Source organism: Sturnira hondurensis, unplaced genomic scaffold (assembly GCF_014824575.4).
Source record: "Sturnira hondurensis isolate 20B ecotype Veracruz unplaced genomic scaffold, ASM1482457v3 Scaffold0007217, whole genome shotgun sequence".
Lineage (NCBI taxonomy): Eukaryota > Metazoa > Chordata > Mammalia > Chiroptera > Phyllostomidae > Sturnira > Sturnira hondurensis.
In genome coordinates this window covers 4,396,514-4,419,661 of record NW_028079848.1, presented here as the reverse complement: position 1 = coordinate 4,419,661, position 23,148 = coordinate 4,396,514, and the positions used below count along the sequence as shown (strand labels likewise).

Genomic DNA, 23,148 nt, shown 5'->3' with positions numbered 1-23,148 from the left:
GTTCCAACTAACTGGCTCACGTGGCCAGGGTTCATCAGGGCACCTTTGGTCCCCCTCCCGGTTGGGACACACACATCAACCTTGAACATGTCAACAGCTGTGAAACAGCCCCCACTGTGGTCTCTTGCCCCAGAGCGCACACCTGCCTTCCTGTTCTGGGGAAACGGGGCCATGTGCGGCAACTCCGGGGGACGTCCTAGGGGTTACTTAAGAAAATGTCTTCCATCCTGGAAACTTCTAGGATACTGACGTGTGAGATCGTTTTGTGTCCGGATGACAAAGGCCCCGAAGGTGGGGGGGTTTCACAAGGCATCTTGGGAGGCACAGCCCAGTTCACCTTCGTTGCTCTTAAAATTCGACACGTGTGTGTGGCTGTGCAAACCACATGGATCCGCCGTAGAAAACGTGAAACGATATNTTCTACAGCTTGCCTTTTTACCCATTGGTGCATCTTTTTTTTAATCCTCACCCAAGAATGTGTTCGATTTGGCAGGGAAGGGGAGGGAGACAGAGGCAGGCAGAGAGAGAGAAACACCCTTGTGAGAGAAACATCGATTGTTTCCTTCCCTAATGCACCCAGACTGGGGATCTAACCCACAAAGGTCCAGTGCACAGGACGATGTTCCAACTAACTGGCTCACGTGGCCAGGGTTCATCAGGGCACCTTTGGTCCCCCTCCCGGTTGGGACACACACATCAACCTTGAACATGTCAACAGCTGTGAAACAGCCCCCACTGTGGTCTCTTGCCCCAGAGCGCACACCTGCCTTCCTGTTCTGGGGAAACGGGGCCGTGTGCGGCAACTCCGGGGGACGTCCTAGGGGTTACTTAAGAAAATGTCTTCCATCCTGGAAACTTCTAGGATACTGACCTGTGAGACCGTTTTGTGTCCGGATGACAAAGGCCCCGAAGGTGGGGGGGTTTCACAAGGCATCTTGGGAGGCACAGCCCAGTTTACCTTCTTCGTTGCTCTTAAAATTCGATACGTGTGTGTGGCTGTGCAAACCACATGGATCCGCCGTAGAAAACGTGAAACGATATTGAGAACCTAAGAAGGGATTAAACCACAACTAATCCCATTCCCCGGACAGAGCGATTCCTACTTTAGTGTCCAGCGAGCCTGTCTGTTTCTGTCAGAGAGCATGGAGGAGTACGTGCCCTTTTTTCAGAAACAGGGTAACGCTGTGCACACTGTTCTACCTGCGTGTTCACAGAACAGCCTGTTCCACCCGTGTGTCTCCCTGTCGAGTCCCAACTTCTCACTGTTGGAAACAGGGGTTTGGCAGATACACACTGGTTCCTCAGGACAAATTCCTAGCACAGGGCAGCGCCCATGCGGCCTTGCCGCTCACCCAGGCCTGGCGTGGGAAGCCAGACCCGGCACTAACACGGGAGGCCACCCAGGTCCCTGCCCGCTCCCCGGCCTGGGCCCTGACACAGCTGCTCGGCGCATACGCCTGCGCTGTCCGGCACAAGGGTTCCCTAAAGTCGGTCAAAGTCCTGCAGGTGTTTAGGTGCCTGCGCAGCTGGACAAGCCCCGAAACGCGTCTCCCAGGAGGGCTGACGGTGGGACCCCACGGACCCCGTGACACGGCAGGTGTGGAGGGGTCCGAACCTCACCTCTGCTCCATCTCTCTGGCAGGTTCTGGAACCACTTCCAAATAAAACTCCCCCTCACGCCTCCCAACTGGCAGTCCTTCCTGATGCGCTGCGAGGGGCCCGCCCCCGAGGCGTCCCCGGCCAAGCCTCCCGAAGGTCTGGAGGACACTGTTGCCTGCGTCCCATCGGACCCCCTGGGGCGCCCAAACTGAGGAGGAGGGTGCCTGTCAGGAAGCCTGCCCCGGGGGGAGGAGAGGAGCTAACGTTACGTAGATGCAGTGAGTAGTGATGACCTCCAGCCCCAGTCCGTGGACCGGCTAGCCTGGCTGAGGCAAGCACGCCACCAGGGAAAACATAACCAAAAAATCATCGCTGGCAGCCGGTGAGCACTGAGAACGAGACCCTGACCACGCGAAGAGAAATGGCCACGAAACCCAGAGAGCGAGAGAGCGACAACAGAGAGACGCGGAGACACCCCCACCCGCACCACCGTGGGCCTCCCCTGCCCCCAGGGCTGGCCACACCACCACCCCGCCACCGCCCCACCTGCGTTGCGGCTTCATGAACCGAACTGCCCCCCTGTGGTCCCATACTCATGTCCAGGAAGATCGCGTAGTGTGACTGCAAGACGGGAATCCCTTGACTCACACCTTCGTTTCCGTGTTTATCCACTTACCCCCCAGGTGGCCGTTGCCTCTTTTCCTCGGACTGAATTTCTGCAAAGCAAACGCGCACTTGCCCTTGAATCCTGGGGCACCCGCGTCTGTGTGCATAACCTGCCTCCAGGGAAGAAAGAACAAGCAAATGCTGTCTCCCACGGTCGGTGGGACTTGCGTCTGAGCTAGGCGTCCGCACTAGGCGTCCGCACTAGGCGTCGCATCCACACTGGCAGAACTGAGGACCTAAGTCGGACACTCTTTCCAGCCGGGAAGCTCCCTGCTTGAGCCCAGCATGCGGCGCTGGGCTAGGCTGCCCCCAGGCCAGAGGGGTGCCATGGGCACCCCCACAGGACGAGATGGCAAGGCAGATGTGGGCTGGGGGCACTGAGGAGAGAGAGGTTCCGTTGGACCTTCGGAGAGGACCAGGAAGAGCATTGCGTTCAGGGGGTACTTCAGGGTGGGTGGGGTGTTAGGAGAGTGTCTTGAAGATTGGGTGGCGCAGAGGGGAGGGGTGGGGGAAAGAATGTTTCAGGCAGGCAGAGTGGGCGAGGGGACCAAAGTCATAGTCCCCAGTGGGTTCGCGCTGACCTTGCAGCATCATGGACTATATAATTCGAACTAAAGAAAAAAAACAGCCCAGGCTGGTGTGGCCCAGTGGATTGACCAAAGGGTCACCAGTCTGATTCCCAGCCAGGGCACAGGCCTGGGTTGAGAGCCAGGTCCCCAGCAGGAGGCACGTAAGGAACAACTCCACATTGATGTTTCTCTCCTCTTTCTCCCTCCTTTCCCCTCTCTCTAAAAGTAAATAAATACAAAATTTTACAAACCAATAACAAAAATTTGCCCCAAGGCAACAGAAAAGTGAAAAGTGCTGAAATGAGATTCACCCTGTTCTTCATTTGTCACATCTCTGATTCACGGGACGGTTCGAGAATCTATGGGTCACGTCTTAGACACGAGAAGCTTAAACTAGTGATTTCCAACTGTCACGCTGCCAGAATGTGTAAAACATGCCCTTCCTGCCTCTTTGGGCAGGGGCACTGACCTCTGTCCCCTGAGACTGTCAAACAAACAAGGAAAAAATGCGACATCCAGAACAATAGCTGCCCAATGTAAATGAGTACAAATTATACCTATTTTTTGTAAGCATGGCAAAAAATATATACTTTTGGTGTGCCACAGAATTTTAGTAATTGGTGTATGTGGGCCCTGAGGTGACCAAGGCTGGACATCACTGGCTTGGACCAGAGTCTGATGTCCCGTGGATGGTTCACTTCGTTTGTGGGATGTTCACACAGTGGACACTGAAAGCCACTGAGTAGCCAGATTATGAGTATTTTACTTATTCCAGCCATAATTCTCTGTAAAAGAATCAGTTCACTGGGACTGGAGTTATTTTGATTCAGTGACAAAATCTGTTACTTAATGCAGCTTATAAATTCTAACAAACAGATCTTTGATTAATAAAAATAGAAGCACTATTAATAAAATGTATAGATAAAAGTCAAAATTGGGGGGGTGGGCAGGGCTGGGAATATAAAACAGAAAAATGTACTTGAACACTAATTAAATAAAATTTTTTAAAAATAAAAATCAATAGAAAAATCAACAGTAAAGATCTGTATCTTGAAAAAACTAGGAAACCCTTTTATGAACACTTAAAAATCATTTCAGTGGTTAAACAGGCAACCAGTCTCACTATTGCCGCTGATGTCCGCAGCTGTTCCTGGGACTCACAGGATTGGGACAAATACACACAAAAGCACTCGAAGGAAAATGGAATTGGTACCGTGTTTTTCAGACTATAAGACGCACTCCTCCCCCTGCCAAATTTGGGAGGAATAGTCGTTGTTAATGCTGCTGTTGAGTTCTGTTTACATTCACATTGGTGACATATTATTTGTTATTACATATTTTACCCCATTTTTTGCTTCAAACATTTTTTTCCCAATTTTCCTCCTCTAAAACCTAAGTGCGTCTTATGGTCCGAAAAACACGTGACTAGGTTTCCGTTGCACACACTGGTGTTTCCAGTTCACACACACACACACACACACACACACACAAATAGGCTTCCTGATTATGTATATTACCTCTCTAATTCCAAAGCTACAAGGAGAATCCCACAACGAAATGTATCTCCTTACACCTCTGACGTCCCACGTGGTGAGAGAAATCTCGGCTATTTACTGATGAACAACCATTGATGTTTGATTGTGGGTCACCTCACACATTATGGGTAAGAAAAATGCGGGCAATTCGAGAGTTGTATTTCGTGATTCGCAGTACACAGTAAACTACTCAACTTTTGCTAAAAGAACAAATGTGCCATATGCCTCGGTATCCACTGTTGATTCCTCCGGGACCTCGTGATGGGCGAGTGCCGAGACCCACGAGTACCGAAACCGACCCACGCCAGTCCCAGTCCAGTCGAGGAGTCCCGAGCAAGCGCTCAGTGCCAAGACATCTTTTTCCCGTCCAAATAAATGCGACCAGCACGGGGTTTGACCAGTTCCATGGCCCACGAGTACCAAGGTGTATGTTACAATGCACACGAGCCAAAAAAGGTCATTCTGCAACGTGGATGTCTCCCCTGCCCCTCCCGCCGGCGCCAATCTGGGTCCCCTTCTGAGACCCAGCCACCCCCGTCACCCGGGCCTGCGCCACCCAGACCTGCAGGGCTTCCCTCCGCCGCCAGGCGGCTCTTCCTCCCCGACCTCACGTCTCTCATTTCCGCGCGTTAAACCAAAAGCCCAACAGCCCCTTTGCACAACCGGCTCTCACACCCACCGTGGCGCCCAGTCCTGCACCTCCACCTGCAAAACACACCTTCGAAACACGCAGCGCCGGCCCCTCTCCACGGCCGCCCCGCCACCCGGAGCCCCCGCGACCTGGGGAGAAGGGAACCGGCGGAGGCCAGCTCGGCGCCGGGGGCTATGTCCGCGGAAGGGTCCGCCCGCCCCCGAAAAGCACCGAGAGCGGAACGCTCTGCGGCCTGCCCCGCAGCCACTCACCGGAGCCGCCGCCGCCGGCCGGGGTCCGGAAGGCGGAGGGGCACTGCGGGCCTCTTGCGTCGCGGGAGCCCCGCTCTGGGAGCGGAGGAGCCGGAAGCCGCCGCTGGAACGCAGCAAACGCACGCGCTGAGCCGTGTCCATCTTCCCGGATGGGTCCTCCGCCTGAAGGACCCCCTTCACTGCGCTCGGGACCTGCCATGGGCCGGGGTGGCCGGCAGGCGGCGCCAGAGGACCGCGCGCGCTCCCTCCCCTCCGGCCCCTCCCACTCCGGACCCGCAGGGACCCACCCGGCCGCCGCCGGCGCGGCCAGAACCCGCGCCTCTGGGGTAGCTAAGAAGGGAGAGGCTTCCCCCGGGAAGCTCTGACTCTTCCCTGAGCCTGCAGAGCAGGAGCTTAAAACCTGGTTTTGTGACAAACGTGACTGTCCCTTATTTGAGGGGAAAAGCCCCGCAGGCGTTCCGTCCTTTGCAAGAGGGCCCCTCCTGGGCTCCCAGTAGCTCCCCGTCCCTGCTTTCCCGCCCAGGCCTCTCTGCCGGGAAAGGAGGAGATTAATTTCCAGTACATATTTACGAGTAACAATAGCTAACGTGTTTTGTGTGACTCTACTATTACTAAAGTGTCAGGCGCCCACTAAGCACACGAAGGACATACACTGTTTCTTTAAGTTAGGAGGAAGGTCTCCTTTTCCCTATTTCACGCGCGAGAAAACCAAGGCTCAGGGAGAGAGCCGCCCAGCTTGCCCGAGGTCACACCACCCAGCTGGATCCAGAACTTGAACTCCAGTGTTGCGCCCAGGAAGCCCCAGGTCCTGGCCCCATGGTGTGCCCTCCTCATTCAGCAGAGGGGCTCTGAGTGAGGGTCCTGTGCCCTCTGTGTGGGAGAACGCAGGGTTCAGGGGGGTGGGGAGGCGGCAATTCAGACGTTCTCCTGTGACCCAAGGACCTACGCAAGGACTGAAGGCGAGCATGCGGTGTCCTCCCCATGTGCCCATAACGCGCGCCCCTAGGCATGCTGAAGGCTTCTCGGGAGACAGGTGAGCAGCTGATGGGGGAGGGCTGTGCCCCCAGCTCCCAGCCTCAGTTTCAGAGGACTGGACAACAGTCCACTCCCAGCCAGCCCTCCACCAGGGACACTTTTGTGGATGACTAGGTTCGAGAATCCATGGGGACATTGCCTTTTCCCAGTTGAAGCAGGGCTGCTGGGCGCTTCAGGTTCCTGGGGCTCTCCCACTGGTCGGGTCGGTGGTGCTGTGCCCTTCAGACATTGAGGACAGTGGAAGGTTTGCCCGAGATGGATCCTGCTCGCACACAGGGGCTCAAGACACGAGTCTTCCAAGTGTCAGATAGTGACGCTGGGTGCTAAGCTCTCCTCACTCACAGAGGCCTCCGTGTACCCAGGGCCCTCTGTTGTCTTCCAGGCGATGCGCTAAGTTTTTAACGAGCATCGTGTCATCTAATCACCAAAACGACCCCACATTCGGGTACTTATGAGTTGTGTGACGCTGGGGTCCAGGCCCCGTCTGCCACTGGGAGGTGATAAGGGTCCCCTGCCTCGTGAGGCTGAGTCACGAGGACGGAGCAGAGCAGTTTCCAGGAAGTGCTCGGCCAGCGGCCCAGATGCAGCAAAAGCTGTCACAGTGGGGCTGCCCGCGCCCCCCCCCCACCACCACCACTTACGGAGCAGGACTTGGAACTCCCGGGGATCTTGCCCCAGGTCACAGAGCAGAGCCCTAACCTTAGGAAGAAGCCACAGGACTGCCCTGCTACATTGTTGGCAGAACTAAGTAGGTTAATTATTTAAACAGTCTTTTGTCCTGTCTTTACTGTGTCTGGAAATAAGCTTAGCTGGGTAGCGCACAGGGCTGAGGGTGGGTCGACGGTGGTCTGCCCCCACTGTGGGAGTGAGGCCAGGCAGGACTGTGGGAAGCTCTAGTGTGGGTGAACCGAGTCCCATTTGCCCCGGGGCGGCCTGGACTTGCTGCCGTCCTTACTGAGGGCGGCCTCTCCCCTTGGAGCCGGTTCAGACAGTCAGGGTGTGCTCACGGCACCCACACCGCTGTCCTCTTCAGCCATAAAAAGCAGCGCGTTCTCACCGTCTGCTGGTGCTGGCCCGGCCGCAGCCAGTGCGGGGACACCTGGGTTCTCCTTGAGGCATCGTTTTTCTCCCGCAGCCTCCCTCCGTCCCGCCAACTCCTCCCTGTTTCAGAGTTTTGGCTGTGATGTGAGGTTCCCAGGACTGGGGGGTCTCTGTCCTGGGTCCCCTCTCACCAGACGGCAGACCAGTCACCTGTCCAAACACAGGCCTGTCTGTCCTCAGAAGTGAGGAACAGGAGGCTGGACCTCGTTGTAAGACAATGCTCCACAATCGCAGCTGCCTGTTGGTGGCGCTGTGATCCTTCCTCAGGAACAACTAAATGACAAGTTGGGACAGTCCAGCAACTAACACTCGCCATCCCTCCTAGCTGCAGCCATATCCCGGCCAGGCCGCACCTGAGCGTGACATGGTCTATGACATGGTCTATGACATGGAAAATTCTAATAGATTCTATCTTTCCCATTAAACCAGTCCGGAGAAGCCAGCCTGCTGGTGGGAGTCACTTGTGCCACGCCTCCCCTGCCGAGTACCGGCCGAGCCACCTGAATTCTAGTCTTGCCCTGTGCTCAGCCACGAAGAGGGGGCTGCCCCCCCGTCCTCCGGAGCCCTAATGCTGCCCCAGGCTCCAGACCTCACTTTACCATCTCTGCTTCATCCCACAGAGGGCTGCCCCCTGCGACTTGTCACCATGAAGGCAGGAAACGCACAGTCGGTGTGGCAGCTGGGTAGGTCTGCCTTCCCATCACCCCTTCTCTCCTCCGTTGGGAAGAGCCCCACCCCTGTCCCCGGGCCAGCAGCATGGGCTGGGCTGAGGGCTGAGCACGCCCCCTTTGGGGGGTTGCTAAGAGAATGGGAGCTTCTGGGGGCTGGCGGAGAACCAAGCCAACTCCACAAACCTGCCGAAAAGAAGCAGATTTCTGACGGTATCGTTTTGGCCCCTGATCTAGCTGTGCTCGAAGCCGGTCGGCCCTAACCACCAAGCCCATTAAACCCTGTCTTGCACGTGCCATTTCCAGTTACGTTTCTGTCACCTGCACTCCAAAAAGTCCTGGTTAGGACTGCAGAGAAATGTGTCACTGCTCCTGGGAGGTCAACATCTTAATAACAGATGTGTTTTCAGCTCGGAGAGCTGCAGTATTACGGTCACCGGCATCACGCTGGGGTGGCTGGAATATTCTGGAGTGAGGTTGGGGACGAGAGGCACTCAAATTCCACTCACCAGTGACGGTCCCCCCTCCCGTCATTGGAACTGGCCCTCATGGGAACACTCCTCATGGAAATCGGTCCCCGGGCTCATTCTTGTAACACACAGGGCCAGCCCTGCGACAAGAATGAGGGCGACCGGGTAAGAGTCAGCCGTGGTGGCAGCTTGTCCCAGGCAGGCCACCCTGTGTCGCCTCCATCCAGGGGCCTCCCGCTCAGCCTCCAGGCAGGTAGCCGGACTTGGCGGGAAGAGCCTATTCTTCTGAAAGTTAAAACTGCTGTCCCCGATGGTGGGGGAGGGGGCAGCAAAGTCCAGTCACATTCCAGACCAACCTTCTTCTGATAGGCGTCCTGCCCTCCTCGTTTCCTTTGAAAGATCATTTTCCGAGGGCAGGGGAAGGGCTCCCAGCAGCCTCTCCCAGTGGGTGGGACGCTCTCAAGAATGCGGGGTGAGGAGCAAACGAACTCTGGGCGGACAGAGAGAGCCCCTTCCCCCGTGGACGTCAGCTGCATTCATTAGTGGTTCTCAGATGAACCCAGACCCTCTTCAATCTGTGGAATGGTTTTAAGTGGAGCCCTAGTAACGGGCTGTGTGAGCAGGGCTTGGGTGCATGTCGTTTATTAAGGAGAAGCTCTCGGGCAGCCGGGAAGGGGGAGCCAGACAGAGACCCGGTGCGAGCTCAGCCTGATCCCAGGGCCCTCTGCTGTGGCGCCACTCGGTGATGCTAGGACAGCCCGTCTCCGGTGGAGAGAAGGACACAGCCCAGGGGCCCTCGGCTCACGACTCAGGAGATGGAGGGCAGTTGAGCAAATGCACACAGATGGGTCAGGGACAAGGACACCAGACGTCGGCATGGGCACCCTGGTGCTCCTCAGAGACGCACCAGGGAGACCTCAGAGTGCCCGGGTTCTGGGCTCGTGGCTTCGGGAGGGTTGGCCAGCCCATGGAGACAGCTCTGCTGTCTCTGAGAAGTATCCCCATCCCCTCCTCCACGTCACCTCCTCCCGTGTCACCTCCACCTGCATCGTGTCCCCCTGGGTGAGTCCTGGGTCCTCCCTCCAGCCTACGGGGCGAGAGCTGTAGTCACTACCTTCCAGGGCAAGGACACGCAGGCCTCACGTGGCTGAGTGGAAGCAGGGTCACGCAGGTGGAAAGGGAGCAGTCCATCCTCCACCCAACCCGGGAGCCACGATGCCCACAGGCCTGTAGGGCAGCTGGGCGCTCAACGGTGGCTGCTCGGGTGACAGGCGATGGCAGCTGGGCCAGGCCAGTGACTGTCGGAGAGCTGGAGGGAAGATCTGAGGGGTAACCAGGGCTGGAGTGCACTGGACCGGCTGCTGGCTGGAGGCAGACAGACAGATGGACGAGGGGAAGGAGCCACTGGGTGAATGGTGGGGTACTCCCTGAGAGACAGTTTGGGAGGAGGGGCCGTGGGGGGAGGGCGGTGTCTGAGCAGATAAATGCCTCACTGTTTGTCTCTCACAGTCCAATTGGAAATTCTCCATCTCCTCCACAAAATCTTCCTGCACCCCTGGCTGGTGTGGCTCAGTGGATTGAGCGCAGGCCTGAGAACCTAAGGGTCGCCGGTTCAATTCCCAATCAGGTCACATGCCTGGGTTGCAGACCAGGTCAGGTCTCCAGCCGGGGGCATGGGAGGGGCAACCGCACATTAACGTTCTGTCTTTCCCCTTCCCTTCCCCACTGTCTAAGACAAGTAAATACAATCTTTGAAAAAGAAGGAAAAACCCTCCTCCAAACGTGCGAACTCCTGTGAAGTCAGGTCTGAGCAGCGGTGGGAAGAACTCGGGGTGGGGAGGGGGGAGCCTGGCCCCGGCCCACCCCCGCTGGGCACACTGGATCGCGCCCCAGGCCTCTCTGAGCCTCGGTTTCACTTTCTCTAAAATGAGTGCGTGTTGAACGTGGTGGTGGTGTCCAAGATAACGAACTCTCCAACAGTCGCCGAAGGTTCTCGGTCTCTACCACAGCCAGAGTACGTATCTCACAAACAAAACCTTGCCTGGCCAGACCGCAGCCCTGAACACGCAACATCACTGGCAGTGGTGTTTAGTCACCTAATCTGAAGAGTTAACATAGGTTGTGGTTAAACGCAGAGCCGGGTTCCCTGGCTTCAATCGGTCACTGGCTAGGTGTGTGGCCTTGGCAAATTACTCACCTTCTCTGTGCCTCAGTTTTACCCCCTGCAGAATGGGCATAGGATCGGCATGAGAGTGATTACTATACGAGGACTTAGAGTGCTTACCCTTTAGCCTTCACTTTTTTATCTGTAAAATGGGGTTAGTGATGAGTACTGATTGCTAATATTAATACTCAGTAAGGGTACAGAACCTGAAGCCCTATGTGTACTTACAGCAGCGATACGAAGCCAGCCTCTTCGGGAGTGTTTGACCAGTGAGGACAGACAGCAGAATGGACAGACAGACTGATGGAACCTGGCTCCCCAGCCTTCCCCGTTTCCAGGGAAGAACGGAGCCTCTGTCCTTTTGTCCGTGTTTGTATGATGGGTGACAGAGTCCCCACTGAGGTGTCACTGGCCCTGCAGTGTGAGAGTGTCCCTTTTACACTGAGACCAAGACCTCCCTAACACTTCTCCCTCAAAGCAGCAGTCTGCCCGGGCCCAGCAGTCCGCCTTCCCCCCCCCGGGGGTCGGGAGGCCTCTTTCCCCCGAGGATGGCGCTGGTGTGGGGACAGGCCTGCGTGCCCCTCTCTCCCACATCAACACACCTAGCTACCACGTATCGCAACTGAGCTGGAAGGAGAGACCCCATGATGACACTGCCCCCACCCCCGTGTTCTTTTATTTAACACACTGCTCCTGCCATAAATTCTGCGACTTAGGGAAATTTCATAGCAGCACAGGCCCCGACACGAGGAAAACTGATGTCGTGCACTTCACACAGGTGGAAACGCCCCTCGGGGACGCGTTCTCCCGGGCACTCGGGAGTGTGGGGAAGAGGGGACAAGAAGGTCGGACCCGGGGGTCTGAGCGTCACCCATCTGACCCTGCCGGGGAGACAGGATGGCGGCATGTCCTCTGCCCCTTGTCTCATTCCCTGGCCCGAGTCTCGGCACAACTGGAGTGAGTCCATGGTCAAGGCTTGTACTGAGATTTACAGAAGGACAGGGAAGGCTCGTTCCAGCCCTGCTGCCCCTGCCCCGGTCATCTCCCCATTTGACGGACGAAGAAACTGAGGCACAGTGATGTCGAGGCATCAAGGTGCTTAGGAGGCCACAGAGCGTTTGCACAAAGGCAGGTCGGCTCTGGAAGATTCCTTCCCCACTGCCAGCCGTGGAGCTCGTTGGAGGAGGACCCTGAGCCCCTGAGGACCAACCCATCCAAGACCCTGCCAGCCCCTGGAGAGTTATTTACCACGATCTCCTGTCCCCTTGCCAACGCCGTGAGGCCCGTAGGCCATGCCCACTCTAAGGACAAAGCCCAGAGAACAGCCATGTGGCCACAGCGGCATCTGGTCAGCTGTGATTACAACCCTCCGGTCTCACAGCCATTCCCCTGTCCCCGTTCCTGCCTGTGGCACCGGAGAGACACGAATGATGGATGACAGCACTAACAGTGTCAGCAAGCTTATGGATTATCTTGGGCTAAATGTGGTCACTTGAGTGTCACTTTCCCCAGCTGCAGCCCCGTGGCAGGACAGTTCCTCGGCCCTGATCAATAGCGGCTCCGTCCTGCAGTGACCCGACGTGGCCGAGGGAAAGCATGGACCCAGCGGGCCATGGACAGGTGGAACGTGCCCTCCCGGGCACAGCTCCAGAGCGTGTGAGTGAGGGGCTTCTAGGCGGCCACCTGGCGGCAGGGCACGGCACGCTGGGGCCCGTGTTCTCAAAGGCGGTGGCAGCAGGGCCCGGTCAGACCACGTGTGCACTTGGGGTGGTGTGAGGAGGGGCTGATGGAGGCTTGGAGAGGCAGACTAACGCTGTCCCAGCCGCTCCCAGATGCCACTCATGTCCCGTGCGCACCTGTCCGTGACGGGGGAGGAACACTCACACAGCTCCTGCCACCAAGATGCTCACTGGCCGTTTGGACGTTGAACCAAACCAGCTCACAAACCAGCTCACAGAGCTCAGAGCTCTGGCAAATCGGGTCTGGGCAGGTAGCCACCTGGGACGGCGAAGCGTTGGTGGTGGACGGAGGGCAAGCGTGGGCTGTGGGACGGATGACCTGGGCCGGGGGCCTTTCACGGAGCCATTCGCTCACTCCACAGACACGGACGAGCGGCCGCCCGCGCCAGGCACAGTCCCGGGGGCCGGACCCGGCGGGGAATCAGCGGCCGCGGCCCCTGAGGCCGGCAGCCGAGCCGTCTGCAGCCCCGACACGGAGCAGGCTCCCCTTTCAGGCCTCCCTGCCCCAGACACACCTGCCCTCCCCCGGCCTCTGCGCCGCAGCTCCTGTGACGTGGGGCGGACACGGGATAAATTACCGCCCCGTCGTCTTCATGCATAAAACATGGCCCCGGAGCCGCCCGCCCGCAGCTGCCGTCGCCGGGGGAGCCCGGGGAAGGAAGGGAGAGGAGGGTCACGAGATAAAAGAAGTCGGCGGAAGCCTCAGCCATGAGGAAACAGAGGAGGGTTTTGTGCTGGGTGTGATCTCTGTGCGCCCGGCCGGCTTCCTGGGGCTGTGGCCCGCTCCCCTGCCATGAGAAGGCCGTAGGCGCGTCGGGCCATGGTGCTGCGGGCGCGGCTGCACTGGATCCGGAGCCGGCCATGGAGGGACAGGATCCGGAGGAGGCAGCGGAACCGTGAGTGTCCGGGCGGCCGTGCCCGTCCCCGCTGCACCCCCCCAGCGCCGGCCGTCATCCCCTCCTCTCCTGCCCCCCTCCCCGAGTCCCGCCTGCAGCTCGCTCCGACCGAGGTAACCAAATACGCCGAGGTACAGGGGCGAGCGGCAGGGGCCTCTCTTCCTCCCTCCCCCGTCCGTCCGTGGGGACGCCCGTGGAGGGGTCGGGTGAGCTGGAAATGTGCTATGCGGAGGAGGTGACATCCAAGCCACAGGTGTCCGCGGTGTCCCTGGAACAGGGGAGCTCCTGTGGGCAGCAGCTCACAGCCCCTTGAAAGGACCCAGCATTGTGCATTCTGACACATCCAACTCCCACGGGGGGAGGGGTCCCCTGCGTGTACAGGAACAGTGGCCGGAGAGAGCTTTTAGTGCGGAAGTGACCTGGGCGTGGGGGGGGGCAAGCGTGTGCCCCGCCTAGTGCGCACCCACAAGCAGCGGGCTGTGTGCGTCCGTGGTCAGGAAGGTCGGTTGATCTCAGGTGTCAGCAACTATGAACCGTGAGCGGGGCCGGGCCGCCAGGGGCGTGGGGGGGGGGGCCCGTTGTCGGGGCCGTGAGAGCCGCTCACTTCTTACCTCCGTCACAGGAAAACAGGAAGCCGTGGCGAGAAATTAGAGCTGAGTCTTGGCGGAGGTGGTCTGGGAGGCGACAGGGAGTGGCAGAGACTGTGGTGAGAGGACGGCCTTGTCCCACCACAGGGGGGCACCCACCACCCCCTGTCACTACCTCGTTCTCATGGGGAAGGGGTCCGACTGGGTGTCAGTTTTCGAAGCTGTTCAAGAAAAGAAAAAATGCTACTTTCTAAGTGGAAGCTCTCACGTGTCAACGTCAGCAGGGACGACTTTTATTTGCAGAACGGCGATGACCAGTCACACACTCTGATGCGGAAGGGTTCGTGTCGGGCATCGATGTCCCTAGAGGCCCGCCACACGGGGTCACCGCAGCCAAGCTGGGTGTCGGTGCACCCTGGGCCGTTGAGACGCCCTGGTGCAGGCAGTTGAATTAAGATGGATGAGAAGCAGGACCGAGAGTGACAACCTGGGGCTCAGGAGGCCTCCCCGGGGTGGGCGGATCCCAAATGCAGCAGGACCTGCCCCGAGCTAGCCCTTCCTGAGCACAGCTGGGGCAGCCGGAGTCACCTGTGGCTGCTGGCCAAGCCCGCCTGGGTTCAGGCTCCAGCCCCGGGACGCGTCCTCCTTTGTCCTCGGGGACCCTGCGTGAGGCCCCGGCTGTGGGGCTGCCTCCCGACGGCGAGTCACCTGCCCTCGAAGAGCAGGGACTCCGGGCTGCAGGGGGGCCTGGGCGGTCACAGAAATTTTACTTAGGTTGTGCAGCTAACAGCAGAGGCCCGGGATGGGCGTTCTGACTCACGGACGTTGTGTCAGGACGTGGTAGTCCCAGCCTGGCGCGGGGCAGGCCCGTCCTGGCCTCTTTAGCAGGACCTTCTGAGGTGGCCACACCTCCCGACTCAGCGTCGGGAACTGTAGCAGGACCGGCGCCGTGGCTTTAGGGTGACTGTCCCCACGTGTGGGGGCCTGTGCGCGCACCGATGGCAGAGGGCCGAGGCCACAGGCAGGAGTGAAGTCACGAGGAGGGAGGGGACAGGAGCGGCACCGCGGCTGCGAACGCCGGCTTGGACACGGTTTTGTGGCGGCGGATACCTGCCTCTGGCACCCGTTTCCGTCCCTTCCTCCGAGGCTTCTCACAGGTCTGCATTCCCGACTCAGAAACCCCGGCACCCCTGCCCCTGAGAAAAAGGAGGAGTCAGCCTTTCCCTCGGCTACACAGAGGGACCCCGAATGGCAGTGGGAGACACACGTGGCCCCCCATCCGTGCCCATGTCACCAGCCAACCCTCACCGAGGAGGCCGGCCTGTCCTGAGCCCGCCAGGCAGGCGGCGCTCGCTCACCCGTTGGGGCCGCCTCAGCCCCGGAATCTGGTTCCTATGGCTCCCCAACCGGCCCCGCACTCACGCCTTAAATAGACTCGAGTGGCTGGTCGCGCGCTCTCCGTGGGGTGGGAGCGGTGAGAATCAGCTGTGTCTGCTGCTCAGGGCTCCGACGCTGCAGTGAGGGTGTCGGCCAGAACCGCGGTCCAAGGCTCAGGGCGTCCGGAGCCCCAGGGTTGTCGGCAGAATCGCGGCTGCGGGACGGAGACCTGCCCCAGGGACTAGGGGCAGAGACGGGGCCACAGCTGGTGGGGACTGGACCTTCTGGGCGCTTTCTACACAGGAGAGTCGGCGGGGCCGTGGTGTGGGCCCTCGTGCCCTTTGGCTGCCAAAGTTGGGGGGCGAAAGGCCAGAAAGTTCAGAAAGGCCACGTGCTTTCCTCACACGGAGACCTGGCTTCAAGTCCTCCGCCAGTCCTCAGCTGCTGGCCTGTGGGTGTCCCCTCCCTGAGTGTCCACAGCCTCGGCCCCAGCGTGGTCACTGCAGCGGTACCGGCCTCACGGTGTTGTTGGGGGTTGAAAGACACACAACCGGAAGAGCACCTGGCATGATGCCTGGACCGTGGTGCCTGGCACGTAGTGGTGACACCTCCTGACGTCTGGGAGACTAGATGTGGCAGCAGTGACGTTTGGGGCCACGTAAAGGGCTGACCAAGGCCACCACCGTGCTTTGGGGTTGGGGCAATGCCAGGCTGGAGAAGACAGGCCCCTCTCAGCCCCTGACCTCTCCCCACCTCGTGCCTGCCAGCCAGCCCTGGCCTTGGGTGCGCTGACCCCTGCCCTCAGGGAGCTGGGCCGTGTCCCCCTCCCTCACAGCGGAGTCCCAGGCAGTTCTCGGCATGAGTGTGTCCAGGTGACATGGCCCCAGTGGAACCCCACGTCTGCGTGGGGCTTTGCCGGAGGAGCCAGCAGGATGACTCCCTCTGTGGGCCCCAGTCCAGAGGGGTGAGGGCCGCTTCTCTGTCCCTGAAAGATCCACAGTGACAACGCCAATGCCTGTTTGGAATCGGGGATGCGGCCATCCCAGAGACTCCACTGTGGCCGCCTCGATCTGCTCACGGCCGTTCCCCGGGCAGCACAGGCCTGCGGCTGGGGGCACCGGCGAGGCTCTGAAGGGCCCTCCTATGAGTGGCCAGCCGGACTGGCCATTAGAACAAACAGCTAAGGACCCAGTGGCTGCTCCTTGCCTCTGTGGCCTTGGAGGGCACCCTGGGCCACAGGAGGGNCAGGGAGCTGGGCCGTGTCCCCCTCCCCCACAGCGGAGTCCCAGGCTGTTCTCAGCATGAGTGTGTCCAGGTGACATGGCCCCAGTGGAACCCCACGTCTGCGTGGGGCTTTGCCGGAGGAGCCAGCAGGATGACTCCCTCTGTGGGCCCCAGTCCAGAGGGGTGAGGGCCGCTTCTCTGTCCCTGAAAGATCCACAGTGACAACGCCAATGCCTGTTTGGAATCGGGGATGCGGCCATCCCAGAGACTCCACCGTGGCCGCCTCGATCTGCTCACGGCCGTTCCCCTGATTCGGGCAGCACAGGCCTGCGGCTGGGGGCACCGGCGAGGCTCTGAAGGGCCCTCCTATGAGTGTCCAGCCGGTCTGGCGGTCTTATCTCTGAATGCAGATGCTGAGGGCAGGAGGGCCCCGGGCCCCGGAGGGGTGTGCAGGTGTCCTTCCCAGCTGCCGCCCTCCACACCAGGCCGCCACTCTGCAGATGGCTCTGCTGGCGGGCCCAGCGTCAGCTTACAGAGCCGTGCGGCACGCTATCGGCTTTCTGCCTGGCACTCCTGTCCCCGCCCCATCCAGGGTGGGCGACTCTCCTTTCCCCAGGCCCCTCCCCCTGAGATTGGGCTCCAGCCTGGGGAAGCCGGATGGCTGCGCGACCCAGACACCCTAAGCCAGAGCCCGTGCCCCGGGGCTGCAGGTCCCAACTGGACACCTCGGGATCCAGTCCCGACGGCACAGACTAGCTCCGAATGTCAGCTTCCTCGGGCTACAGTCACTGTCTCAGACTGGGCCTCTCTGTCTGACCTCCACTGCAAAATCCTCTCTTGGTATCCATTTCCTTTAAAGCTAAAAGATTCGGCAGGAGGCAAGCGAGAGGTCGCCCCATGCATAAAGAACAAAGAAAAAGGCTTGTTAGGACATTCTCCGTAACCCAGGGGTCAAAGATCATCCCTGGCCCAGACTAGCCAGCGGCCAGGCTGGTCCCCGCACACGCCCCAGGGCCTCTGCGTACCCCCAGCTCCTCCCGTGTGACCGGCACTTGGCCAATCGGAGAATTCGGCCATGGTTTGCGTTGGGGACCCCTGTATTCACACGGACAGGAGAACTGGTTATACACCTCTGAACACGGCATTGCCCATTTTCCCGTCATTCAGAAGAACAGCTGACCAGCCTGACCCTCCGGCCTGAACGATGGGTCCAAGTGTCCTTGCCAAACTCCCGCCCCAGCTCCCGCTGTCCGGGAAACAGGGATGAAACCCGAGAAAGGGCGCGACTCTGAATAATTCAGGGCTTGTTGGTTGGGAAACTGCCCTCTTTGTGTGCGGGTTGATCTGGACAGATACGTCAGCCGGCTCCGGCCGGGGACAAGGTCGGACACGGGAGAGGGTGCGGGGAGGGCGGGGCAGGAGGAGACACCCAAATGCAGTCGGGAAGGAAGGGGGTGGAAGCAGCGGAGGTGTCGGGTCTGGGAGCTCCGGGTCGGGTCTCGGAGCGTCCGGCTGTCTGGCTGGTTGTTCACAGGCAGAGCCTCAGGGCCCAGAATTCCGTCGGGAGAACAACAGCTAAGGTCTGGTGGGACGCAGAAAATTACCAAAATGGCCCATTTGCTCGGCAGCATTAAGCGAGCGCATTGAGCTGTGGGGGAAGCAGGGTCTCAGGGGTGGAAACTGTCTAGAAATATGCTCCCCTGAATACAACTCTCTCTACACGTCCATTTCTTCCTCTGCGACATCAAGAGCTAAGGGCTTGTCCTCCCGACTAAGACCATGCACACACCAAACACACCGGCCCCCACGCCAACAGCGTGAGCGCTAGCCGAGGTAACTACCGTGCACGGGAATACCGTCGGCGTGGGGACCCACACCCATCCCTCTGGTCTCAGCCTCGCACAGCAAAGCCCCCTCCTTCTCATCTCACAGCAAGCTCATTTCCAAAATTCTGAGACTCGCCAAAAATATACGCTTTTTGTCAACCTGACCAAAAAAAAAATAGGTGTAGTTTTGATTCGTTGACACCACAAAGCTACTGTTGGGTTGGCTGCCGTCGTTTTCACTTCCCGTCTAAGGGGAAGGCCCGTGCCCCGACCAAAGAGGCAGGCAGCCCAGCGCTGAAAATCGCTGGTCTCGCGGAGTCGGGTGCACCATTCCAAGTTCAGTTTTTAATTTCAAAAATATAATTTATGAGGAAATTTTTAACAGGCTTTTTTTTTTTTTTTTTTTTTACTATTTGAAAAATTGAACTGTTGCTGACAAGAGACCTACAGGTCCAAATGGTGCCGCCCACCCAAGCGGTCCCTTTAAGTGTTGCTGGGTCAGAACTTGTCAGCAGACAGGCCCCGCCCCGAGCTCCGCGGCCATAGAGGCTCTGGACTGAGTGGGACACCCACGTAGACCTCCCCTGCCCCCAGCCTTCCCCCGGAGAACTGAACCCTCTGGGCTGCCAGCCCAGTGTCTGCACTCCTTCCCTTCAGGGGGCTCCCCGCTCCACTCTCAGGACTGTCCCCCATTTACCCCCTTGCAACTGCCGTGGTCTGGCCCCGGACGGTCTCTGTCATCTGCAGTTCACAGCACACGGCCACCAAGTCAAAGAAATCACAGGGAAACTCCTGTTCTGGATCAATAGGAGTGATTTCCTAGAAAGTATACATTGATTTTTTTCCCGCTTTTAAAAACATGTAGATTAAGAAAAAAGGACAGCCATGTCAAATAGAGTTACAAAAATATTGCCCCCTAGAAATTCTCAGGCTTCTTGTTTGTAAAGACAAACAAGAAGGATGTGTAACTAGAAACTCGCTGTTTACAGATCGACCTTCCCCCGTGTTCCCCAGGGGTCACATGCTCCGTCTGCCCTCTGACCTTCCTGCCCCATCTGCTAAGCAACGCTCCACACCAGCCTCCCTTTCTGTGACTTGTCGTGAATCTGAATTAGTGACACCTCAGGTGACACACCGGCCTCCGCTTCACGCACGAGGAAAACGCATGCCTATTAAAGGTCTAATGAACCCGCACTAGCCGCCAAAGGCACCCGTGCTTCCTCCCAGAAGTTTTCCAGTTTCGGGGCCTCCATTCAAGTCTTTAACCCACTTTGACTTGCGTGTGGCGTAAGGTAATCCTGCAGTTTCACTCTTTTGCCTGTGGCTCTCCGGTTTTCCCAAGAAACTGTTTCTTGAAGAACCCATCTTCCCCATTGTGCTTGCCTGGCTCCTTGTCGTAAATCAACTGTCCACATAGAAGTCGGCTTATTTCTGGGCTCCCTGTCCTGTTCCACTGAGCTCTACGTCCGATTTTGTGCCGGGACCATGCTGTTTTGGTAACGATAGCTTTGTGATATTGTTGGAAGTCCGGAAGTGTGGTGCCTCCCTCTCTGTTCTCATTTCTCAGGATTGCTTTGGCTGATGACGGTTTTTTGTGGTTTCATGCACATTTTAGGATTCCGGTTCTGTAAAACTGCCATTGGAATTTTGATAGGAACTGCGCTGAATCTCTCCGTTGCCCTGGGTGGTATGCACATGTTAACCGTGTTAATTCTTCCCATCCATGAGTACAGGATGTCTTCCATTTATTTGTATCTTCTTCCGTTTCTTTCTTCAGTGTTTTGTTAGTTTTCCAGATATGGGTGTTTTATCTCTTGGTTCAATTCACTCCCACGTATTTAATTCCTTTTTATACAATTGTAAATGGGATTTTTTTCTTAATTTCTTTCTGCTGGTGTGTTATTAGCATCTAGAAATGGTTCATTATTAGCATATAGAAATGCAGCAGATTGTTGTAAATCGGTTTTGTATCCTGCAACTTTGTAAGATTTCATTTATTTATTTTTAGAGAGAGGGGAAAGGGAGGGAGAAAGAGAGGGAGAGAACCACTGATTGGGGGCTTCTCATACGCACCCTGACCAGGGACCAAACGCACAACCCAGGCCTGTGCTGTCACCGGGAATCGAACCGGTGCCATTTCACTCTGCGGGGCGACGCCCACCTGAGCCACACCAGGCAGGGCTATCCGTGCTAACTATTCATAATAATCCCTAGTTTTTATTTTCATCGATTATATTTTTGAAGGAGTTTTTAAAGAAAGAACTTTTGTGCTCAGAAATGTCATTTATATTCAAAAGATCTTTCACTCTTTCCTTCTTTTAAAGCCGGAGGTTAGGGGCAGGGGACAGGATGAGCGTCTTTATCTGTCCCTGTCATTCTTGAAAGGCCTCCTGGTAGTAAAAATTCTTCAGACACTTGGCAGCTCTCATAGTCCACCATGAAAATGTGCCGAAGCCTGCAGACATCCCTTTGTGATTGTTTACTAGAATTAGTATCTTTGCACAATTATCGCCCACATCCCTTATTGCCTTCGTAGAAATGTCCTCTTTAAGTTGGACACCAGGGCGCGAATACTTTTAAGGCTTCTGGGACATCTTGACGAACTACCCTCCTTGAAAGCAGTAACCAACAATCCGTCTGAGAGTGAAGGAGGGCGCCGCATCCTTTAACCGCTTTGCTACATACTCAAGCGTTTATGTTACAAATGTACACACTGGTGAAAGGTGGGGCCGTCTGTGCTTCAGAAGGAAAAATGCCTGCTCTCTGTTGAAACACAGCACATCCGTAACAATCTGTGGATTCATAACGAGACACAAACAAAACATCAGGTGCCACCTTAGGAGGTGGCGAGGACGCCAACTTGCTATTCTAGACTTCGTAAAAGAGACAAACCACCGGTGGGTCCCTTCTTCTCCGTGCGAACTCGCCTCAAGCTGACTGAATAGACCCTGGGGGAATCCCAGTGAAAACCCCTGCAGAAGGACTGATGAAATGTATGGGGTCCGCACTTGCAGTCCTCATGAGATAATGGATAAAGACGATAATCATCAATAAATGTCCAACTCTCGCTGAGGAGTTATCGGGGAACTTCACAATGCAGGGGTGCACCGGACACCCCCCAACCCACCCTTTGACAGTCACATCACTGAGGTGGGCCCACGGGACGCCTGGGCCTTGGGACGTGGTGACCAGGAGGTGGGCAGCAGCACCGTTGAGAGGCCAGTCCGACCAGAACCCTGCCCGGATTCTAGATCCTGCTGCCAGTGGATGGGAAACACGAGGAGCAGGGGGACCCGTGAAGCAGCACCGCGTGTGCGGGAAAATCTACGGGACTGATCCTCAACAAATAAATAGGATTTGTTGGCTGAAACGCTGGGACACGCAAACAATTGATGGAGGGAATTTCTACGTGGAAGAATCCCCGCTTTTCTCTGGAAATTGGGGGAACAGTAACAATAAGCTCCATTGGTAAAGAATTTCCATTGTTCTATTATAATAGAAATCCAATATTGTCCAACGAATATCACGTACAGACTCTCTTTTTTGGTGGCGGGTCATTCTGGGTGTCACCGAGGTAGCCGTAGTCAAACGCTATGTTTCTGATGTTCCGGGAACACACACTGGTTTGCTGCTTCGGGGGAAAGCATTGGTGAGGAGCCTTCCAGAGCCCGTCCAGGTCCCGAGTTTTGACCCTGCAAGGCTAACTCTAGCACTTTGGGTAGTCACCAGCAGGTGGCGCCATGAGACAGTGTTTCTGACCCAACATCAAAAAGCCTCCCCAGCCTTAAGCGGAAGAAGTAACTCTGTAACACCTTGTCCGTGGATATTGTTGCTCTGTGGAAGCGCAGCTCCTTATGAAGTGATTTTATGTTACAGTTTTTAACTTTCGGGGGCAAAGCTGAGTGCCCGCTGTGGGCCCTTGTCATTATACAGGTCAATTGTTGATCTAAAGAACGTTCAGGTAGCTCTCTCTCACTCTGAGGATTTTTCCCAGGATTCATGTCTATTTAACTACTTTATTTTGTACCAAACAGTAATGCACTTACGTTTTTTCCCTACTAGACTGGGGGCTTCTTGGGGACAAGTGTGACTTGATTTCTCCCTGTCTGGCTTTTGCTGGGTGCTCAGTGGGTGGGCACAGAATAGGGGGGCAGTCGGCAGAGGGGGGGCAACCTGCCTCTGACTTCACATCTCGCCAACCCGAGTCCTTCCCAACTTTGCTGTCTCTCTCTCACCAAAAAGATGTCTTATTTTTCGTTTCCCCGCCCCCCGTGGCTCCGCCTCCAGACTAAATCGGCGTCATTGAAACCGCCAAGTTCCTGGTGTGTTGTTACCGCGGGCACGAGAAATGGTATCCGTACCAAATTCTTAAATCAACCCCACGGCTTCCCGGGGTGGTGCTACCCAATTGCCTCTGTGCAGCTCGTCCTGCTTGGTGACAAGCCTGTTACTCACAGGTTTCAGGCAGAAACGTGTGGAGGTTTCTGTTTTGTTTTCTAAAGGATTTTATTTATCTATTTTTTGGGGGGGGGCTGAGAAATATCAGTTCGAGAAAGAAGCATCTATTGGTTCTGACCGGGACCAAACCCCCAACACAGGCACGTGCCCTGACAGGAATCCAACCGGCGACCCTCCCCTTTGCAGGAGGGCACCCCACCCACCGATCCACATTTCAGCCGGGCCCAGATGCGCCTTTTAGCTGTTCTACCAATAGCCCAAACGCCACCCCACCAGGAGGCACGCTGAATGTTTTCCCCTGGGCTCGCTCGCCTGTGGTTCTGAAAGCAGT

The 23,148-nt window shown here is 57.2% G+C and overlaps 2 protein-coding genes across 7 annotated transcripts in view; both read left to right on the top strand.

The window, feature by feature from the left end:
- Positions 1–2,902, top strand: part of LOC118990669 (cytidine monophosphate-N-acetylneuraminic acid hydroxylase) — a 34,716-nt gene extending 31,814 nt beyond the window's left edge. For all 3 annotated transcript variants that reach the window (XM_037051396.1, XM_037051395.1, XM_037051397.1), the window contains one exon: positions 1,643–2,902. In XM_037051396.1, coding sequence (XP_036907291.1) covers positions 1,643–1,811 — 169 coding nt within the window. In that variant the 3' untranslated portion in view covers positions 1,812–2,902. The remainder of the gene's footprint in view (positions 1–1,642) is intronic.
- A 10,165-nt stretch (positions 2,903–13,067) lies between these two features.
- The window catches only part of RIPOR2 (RHO family interacting cell polarization regulator 2), a 114,575-nt gene continuing 104,494 nt past the window's right edge, over positions 13,068–23,148 (top strand). For 2 of the 4 annotated variants that reach the window (XM_037051392.1, XM_037051393.1), the window contains exon 1: positions 13,074–13,345. In XM_037051392.1, coding sequence (XP_036907287.1) covers positions 13,270–13,345 — 76 coding nt within the window. In that variant the 5' untranslated portion in view covers positions 13,074–13,269. Of the gene's footprint in view, positions 13,346–23,148 lie in introns of all 4 variants that reach the window. The other 2 variants (XM_037051394.1, XM_037051389.1) reach the window with 2 other exon arrangements.